We start from the raw sequence: 8,007 nt of genomic DNA, 5'->3' as shown, positions 1-8,007 counted from the left end.
ATTGAGTTTTGGACCCTTAATCTTTGGATTTTTGGAGAGAGGTTAGAGAGAGAGTAGTGAGAGAAGGAAAAGCTTCAAATGAAAGCTGAAACACGTTTATATAGTTCCTAAAATTTGCACGCGGTGGAATTCTACCCGATACCGACGCTAAACGCGGCTTTTGGTCGCACCCGATTGAGTTTCCGTCACCCGATGGGAACATTATAAAAACTCATGAAATAAATGTTTTTGGGCTAATAACATAAGTTCCTGAGTGATTTAGACACTCATTAGAATAAAATAAACATATAAGTTTATACGATTAACTCCAAAGAGAAAACGGAACGAATCCGATAACGGCGACTTTCCGGGTAGAACGGGTTTTGGCGACGAACAAATTTCGGGTTGTTACATTATCCCCCCGTTGGAGGGAATTTCGTCCTGAAATTCAAAGAATAGGACATAGATCATGAGTTTGAAATGAAACTCGAATGGATTCGATATTTTGGATCATCACTTTCTCAAGTGGAATCGGGTCTCTACAAAGATTTTGAAACATACGATGTGGAATTAAACTTTAGACGTTCGAATGAAATTCCCGGAAACTCTTCGGGACAGATATTTAGTAGAAAATGCTACTAACTTCTCGTTTCTCGATGATCACAGAAACGAGGAATGTGGTAATTCGTACCAGGAAAACTCTTGAGTTTTAAAGCATGAAACAATACGAAAGTTCGATGTTGAAGATCATGAGAGTTAGGTCGAGGAAGAGATATAGACGGGTGACCCTCTCGAAACCAGGATAACAACATGAATGAGACTCCGTCATTCCATGTTAAACGTAGCATCAAAGTATTATCGCGAAAGGTTTCCCATTTAACCGAATGGAATAGAATAGTCCTCTGGACCGAGGATTCAATCTATAGGTACGAAGTTAGTGTTCTCCATCTCATTGGTTAGTCGTCTCGATGATGCACATTTCGATCGCATACGAGGAATTGAGCTTAGAAAACATTCGAATAGATAGATAACAGGTTTCCTTCCAAACACGGGAATCGAAAAAAAAAAAGTTGCAGGTATAAGAGTTATCAAAGAGAAGTATACCTGCGGCGACAGAGGGATCAGTGGTGGTAGTTGCTTTGGGGCAATTCCTTTTGAAGTGCCCTGCTTCACCACAATTGTAGCAGGTTGGGCTGATTCCTGCTCCCGATGATTGGTTTGTTGATTTGGCTGGTTTTCTGCAGGTTCGAGACAGATGGCCCTTCTTGCCACAGTTGTCGCAGCTCCTTTCGCGACATGGACCAGGAATGCGGTGATGGTAGTTGCACTTACCACACCAAGGAAGACTGCCAGTGTATCCACTGGTGGGAGTTTGGGCTGTAGAACCGACAGCTGAGACAGCAATAGGGGCAGTAGCAGCATAGACTGCTACCGTTTGCTGTTTCTTGGAAGACCCTTTCGTACTCGGGGCCTTTCGCTTGTTCCGAGATTTCTTTTTGCTTTCACCTCCACTTGTGTCTGACTCGGGAGTGGTAGTTTCCTCATCTAAATTGTCTTCGTGATCGATCAAGATTTTCGCAAAACATTTAGCGCTGTCGTACGTGTCTAGCTTCGTAGCCAAGACATTCCCTTTTGTTGGCTGGGTCAATCCCCAGATGAATCTCTCGATCTTTTTACTCTCCGGGGTAACCATTCCCGGACAGAGTAATGCCAGGTCATCGAATCTTGAAGTATAAGCTGTTATATTGGAACCCTTCATCTTAAGGTTCTAGAGTTTGTGTTCCAGTTTCTGAATTTCGCCTCGAGGACAATATTCTGAAAGCAGAAGCTCCTTCATAGCTTCCCAACCCAGGGAATTTGCTACGGGTAAGGTTAAGGATTTGACTCGGCCGTTCCACCAAGTCAAGGCTTTATCAAGGAAAGTGCAGGCGGCAAACTTGACTTTGTCAGACTCCGAACAGGCACATATTTCGAAGATTGACTCGATTTTCTCGAACCATCGAGTCAAGGAAATGACACCTCCAGTGCCATCAAAGGTTGTGGGCTTCACGTTCATGAAGTCTTTGTAGGAACCCCCTCTTCGGTGTTCCTGGCTGTCTTCTGGATTTTGGTGTTGGGGACCACCTCCGGAGCCACCGGGATTCATTTGAGACATAGCTGCCACCATTGCAGCAGTCAGAACTGTTTGAAGTGATGCGAGATCAAATTGAGGAGAAGATGGTGGCGGAGGAGGATTATCGTTGTTCTTCGAGCTGGGTCTCTTTCTCAGAGGCATCTTGATCTAAAAAGATCAGGAAAGATAGGATTATAAGTCCTCTGAATTGAATCAAGAGATATTGAACAAGGGATATCTCATCAAGACATATATAGCATCATACTAAGCGATAAAGCAGGAAGGAGTTATCAAAACAAAACATTTTATCTCTAGTGGAATGATCAAGTAACATCGCGTATACGAGGATTTTCTACGAAGTATTGGCTCGAGAAATACTCCCATAGTATTTCATGGTTGCGCTGCAGTGACGATTCGTTGTTTGGAATGTTAGGTAAGTTTTAGGCATGCTGCGTACCAGAGTCACTCCCAAGCACATGTTGGCCGTGTCTCGAATGAATATAGTTGGCCAGGCTATATTGACCCTAGACACGACTACATAACTGCCCAGGTTTAACCGCAGTGTACAACACCCATTTACTTATGTTTTGTTCTACTTGTAGTTACGGATTTCGGCGGTTCGGTATACTTGTATACTTTTGAAAATACTTGTAGTTTTGAAGATACTTTTAATTCAGAGCACTGAGGCCCTTTAGTGTTTATAGTTTTATACCATGTAAGGTTTGGTATACTCTGTTCACTATAAACAAGGGATCTGATACCAATCTATCACACCCCGAAAACCAAAGGCGGAAACATCCCCGGGGTTGACTCCAAGTTGTGTATCAAATCCAATGTACATAGTAATCACAATAAACAAACATTACATTGCATATATATGAAAGTTTACATTTGTTCAAAAGTAAAGTTATACAAGTTATACATATGCATCATATTAACAAAAGTTGAGACGAGTCTTCCACGCACTCCGTCTTCATCAAAAGAGATCACCGGGTACCTGTCTAACTTGGACCTGAGAATACAAGCGGTTTGAAAATCAGCATAAAGCTGGTGAGTTCATAAGCGGTTTTGGTTTATGAAAATGTATCAATTTCCTTTAGTTTCCGAAAAGATTTGTTATCCAAGAAAATCCCATATTTTCTTATGTGAAGTTGGTTAAGTTATCATTGGTTACCAATTCGATTATGTATTGTATTTTTCCCCAGGAAAATCCCATATTTTCCTAATTGTAAGATCGGTTGTATAACACAAAGTATAGTTTAACACCCAAAACTATATAATGAAAATCTTGGGATCACTATCCCGAAAGACATATAAGATAGTTTGACACATCTGAAAGTGCAGGTTTAAGATCATGGTACTATCATCCCGGACTAAACACGAGATAAGTTGATGTATATATGTAAATATAGATTGAAGCCATGGGATCACTATCCCGAATAAGATACAGATTTGGAAAACCATGGGATCACTATCCCGTATAAGATATAGATACAAACCCTTGGGATCATTATCCCGTATAAGATATAGATTTAGAAAACCATGGGATCACTATCCCGTATAAGTTATAGATACAAAACCTTGGGATCATTATCCCGTATAAGATATAGATTTAGAAAACCATGGAATCACTATCCCGTATAAGTTTTAGATACAAAACCATGGGATCACTATCCCGTATAAGATATAGTTAAAGACCATGGAGAAAGACATCCCGTATAAGTTATAAGCATAAAACCATGGGATCACTATCTCGAACTAGATACAAAATAGTTTGGTTAATACCATGGGATCACTATCCCGAAAGAGATTTAGATATAAACCATGGGATCACTCTCCCGTATAGGACATAGATATAAAATAGTTTGATAATACCATGGGATTACTATCCCGAAAGAGATCTAGAAACAATACCATGGGATCACAATCCCGAAAGAGATATAAAATATAGATGCAAAACCATGGGATCACTATCCCGAACGAGATATAGTTTCTGAACCCAAACTGTGAATAAGCTGGTATTAATACATATTGTGAGTCGGGTAACCATACTAATACGACAACGTGACCTCCTTGACGTTTGTCAGACGTCGAACGATATCCAGAAATTTGTCACCCTAGGCGTGCCCGCCTAACTGTAGCTAGCAGTTAAGGTGTGGGATTGTCAGTCCCGAATAGATCTATTCACAAATTTCGTGCTCTCCCTCCAGGAGACTCTGGTTACACTTTTGGGGAGGATTTACTGATCATCCATAAAGGGTAGTGACTATCTTACAAACTAGTACTAAACTATTCACAGGGTTCTTGTAAGATATCGATATACAGAAGATTATGAAACATAATACAGTAAAGTATAGATACATACATGAAATTATCTAACAATACATTAAAATGATACGGAGATAAACTGAATCAGACATAGTTTATCTAATCACTTGATATAGACATCAGTATACGATAGAAAGAATAGTAAAGACCCCCAAATTATTCCCATAATAATTTGATTAGTTTGATTGTTTCCTTAACTAAAATCCATTTAGTTGAAATCGAATAGTCATTCCTTATGCTCAGCACACTACTAGAAAAAAGACCTTTAATGACGCGCAAACAATGACACGCGGTGATTTACGATACGCAAAAGTGTGTGCCCCAAAAATAATGTCATCTCTTCTAAAATTTGAAGGATAGAGGATGTGCTTTTTGTGCGCGCCCTAAAATTAGTGTCAGAAAAGAAAAAAAAAAAGAAATACGGAGGATGCCTTTCATAAGATGTGCGTCATGTAAGTGTGTCGCTTTATATTTTTTTAATGAAACACGCGTTTCAAGCGGGAAATGAAATCTCAAAAATTAAAACCCCGCCTCCTATTCCAATTACCAAGAAAGAAGCCTAGGGTCTTCGTCTCCCCCCCCTCTCTCTCTCTCTCGCTTTCTCTCTTTCTCTCTTTCTCTAACCTAAAACCCAATCTGCAATTTCGTAGAGATCTTCCATGGCTGCAACAAATGTTGTCTCATCTCATTGATCTTCGCAGAGATTCTGGCTTGAGGGAAAGAATATGGCAGCGACGGTGGCTCCAAAGAAAATAGACGCCACACCGGTGACTTTAGGGATGGAAGCTAACAATGATGAGTGGGTCAACCCTCATGAAATCAATCCACACATTCTACTTTTCTCCTACCTTTCTCTCCACCCTTCTCTTTCACCATAATCATCTTCTTATTCATTCGGAAAATATTTAACATGAAAATCAAATTGCTGTTTCATATTTCATTCATTCATATAAAGCCCCGATATTTCAATTCGATTTTGAACCCTACCTAACTCATCATCCTGGAAAAACCCTAGCACATCATCCCTAAAACGCCCAATAGAAAAAAACCCAGATTTAAATCCCTAATTGATTCAGACGATGAGAACTTGGATGAAGTCGCACCTTCTTCACCCTCCGGTTCGATTTCATGGCATTGTTGATTCAAAGTTTTAGGTAATATTTCTTGATATTGTTATACTCTTATCTCTTCAACTATCTTCAATTGTTCGCTTCAATGTCTCCAGTCGATTTCATTATCTTCAATCGATCTAAGTGAAAGATGCCTATATTTTCGGAGTTGATTTGTTAGGGTTCGTTCAAATCCCTATGGAGGAGACCGCGATCTCCTCTTCATTCCACGATCCCCAGTTTTACTCTTTATGCATCTCAGGTATTCTTTGTTCCTTATCCCTTATTCTCATTCTTGTTTGATTTCTTAGGTGCGAGATCGTCCCCCCGTACTTTTCTGCTTCTCAATCCCATTCTGATAATTTGTTAACAGTTGCACACACTCCATGCATCTCAGTTTTCGTTGTTCCGCAATGAACCAAGATTTATCAACATTTTCACCTTCGACAGCAAGGAGGATTCACTAACTCTTGTTATGGTTCATGGATATGCAGCTGCTTAGGGCTTCTTCTTCAGAAATTTTGAAGCTTTCGGCAATTTGAGCTCTAATGATGGTTCACAAAATGATCAAGTTGGTATGAATTCTGAAGTTGCATCTGTCATTAGGGAATTCACCGAGCCATTTAGACAAGATGATGATTATGAAGATGAAGAAGAAGAAGCAGAGGTTGATGTTTTGAGATGATGATTTCTGCCATAAAAACATGTCAATTATCTATTGGTTGCTCATTATTTTACTCTCATTATGCAGCATATGAACACGGTTAATACCCATCTTGTGCTGCTAGTTGCAGCTGCTGATAACTCTGAAGGGTTGCCACCTACAATTAGGCGTTGTTTCAGCCATGAAACGAAAATGGGAGGTTTGACCGAAGACCAGAGAGTGGAAATGCTATCCCAGTCACTTCACCTTATCCCTAAATTGGTTCCATATGTAAGTAAGAATAAGAATAAGAACATTTTACTGTATACATATATTTATCTTAAAATCTAAAGAATGATGTATGCTCCTTGCAGACTTGTAAAGAGGATGTTGTAAAAGATATGTTTGGACAGACTTTTGGTTTCATGCCAAGGGATATTAGGGCTTTAGTTGCTGATGCTAGTTCAAGTTTGATTCATATTAATGGCAGTAGCTTTGAGAAGTTGGGTGACAACAAAGAATTCATGGTCAAAGCTTTGGAGCGGTCAAACAAAAGGAATGCATCGGCTTTGGGGAATCCCAAGGTGTGTAAAATAAAAAATGGTTGGTGGCATTACATCTATTCTACAGGGTAATAAGTTTGATTTGTGTATGTGTGTGTAGGTCGCTAATGTTAAGTGGGAGGATGTTGGTGAGCTGGAAGATGTGAAAAAATCTATTCTTTATACAGTTCAGGTACATACTACATAGGAATGGAATCTTGAATTCCAGTTGGTTGTTGTAAGCTTTGGCATAAGTTGTGACATATTGGTAATGCATTTACAACTCCCCTTTCTGCATAAAGATTTGTTTTCATCTGGGCTACGTAAGCCCTCTGCTGTTCTTCTCTACGATCCTCCTGGTACAGGGAAAGTATGTTAGTGTTTTATCATCTTATAATCATTTATTTTTTGATTGATAGCCTCCAGGGCAGCTTTCATGAATGGGAACGCGTCAGCGGGGAGCAATCCTGGCTGAGAAAGGAACTCCTTTCCAATTGCGAGAGCATTGAATGGCAGGTATGTATCTGAAATACAAGACAAATTAAGAAAGATGAAATCAGTTTTGAGTTCTGAAAATGAATTTTTGTGATAGGGAAGGTGGATGAGCTGGAAAAGACTATTTTTGTAGCTGCTAGAGACCCTTCTTTGTATGGTATAAAACAAGTGGAACTTGAAAAGCGAAGGAAGTGGACCACTACTGCTCCGATTCAGGTACAATACAAATCTTTTAATTTATTACTTTGGTAAATATAGATATGAGTCTTATTTTCTATGTGTGGTATGTAACCACTAACCAATCAGGTGGGAAATATTAAGAAAGCAGTGATTGTGGCCGGAAGCAGTTCAAACTTTGGTGGGATGCGCCAAGAATTAATGCATCTCATCAGGTATGCTTTTGCTTTTATAATTTCTTTAGATATATCATTTTAAAGAGTGTCTTGTCTTGTTTACTAGCACCAAATGAATTGTTTTTTATACTCATATTTTATTGATAGATATACCTAAAAAAGTAGGTCCAATGGGTTGATCTAGCATACCTTTACCAGATGTTTATAACCTCTTAAATTGTTTTTTGAACAAAAAAAAATAGCATATATGATGATGTATTTTTATTATAGCATCCTACTTTCGTTCCTTTGTGTTATAATTTTTTACTTTAAAATTTTTACCACAATGTCATCCAAATGGAAAACATTTAGGTCCTAATAAGATGTTGAATTTACAATGCTAAAGATGAATAAGAAAAACAAAAAGCTCAAAGTAGATTGTGTTAATGATAATAAAAATTGAAAT

General features: G+C 38.8%; 1 protein-coding gene across 2 annotated transcripts; it reads left to right on the top strand.

Annotated features, from left to right (window-relative positions):
* The first annotated feature begins 6,657 nt into the window (after positions 1–6,657).
* Positions 6,658–7,717, top strand: LOC145038699 (syntaxin-61-like). 2 transcript variants are annotated; one of them, XM_078986978.1, is made up of 5 exons: positions 6,658–6,756; positions 6,836–6,907; positions 7,134–7,230; positions 7,307–7,425; positions 7,516–7,717. In XM_078986978.1, the coding sequence occupies exons 3-5, from the start codon at positions 7,224–7,226 to the stop codon at positions 7,642–7,644; spliced, it is 255 nt and encodes an 84-aa protein (XP_078843104.1). In that variant the 5' UTR covers positions 6,658–6,756; positions 6,836–6,907; positions 7,134–7,223; the 3' UTR covers positions 7,645–7,717. The 2 variants fall into 2 exon arrangements, with proteins under 2 accessions (XP_078843104.1, XP_078843103.1); XM_078986977.1 differs by having other exon boundaries at positions 6,836–7,037.
* The last annotated feature ends 290 nt before the right edge of the window (positions 7,718–8,007 follow it).

The sequence above is a fragment of the Lactuca saligna genome, chromosome 4 (genome assembly GCF_052625555.1).
Source record: "Lactuca saligna cultivar CGN05327 chromosome 4, ASM5262555v1, whole genome shotgun sequence".
NCBI lineage: Eukaryota > Viridiplantae > Streptophyta > Magnoliopsida > Asterales > Asteraceae > Lactuca > Lactuca saligna.
This window is presented reverse-complemented; position numbering and strand designations above follow the sequence as displayed.

What these genes read in the sequence shown, in the direction of transcription:
- LOC145038699 (XM_078986978.1), top strand. An exon ending in CCACTACTGCTCCGATTCAG is followed by an intron (nt 7,426 to 7,515) that starts GTACAATACAAA and finishes CTAACCAATCAG; the next exon opens with GTGGGAAATATTAAGAAAGC.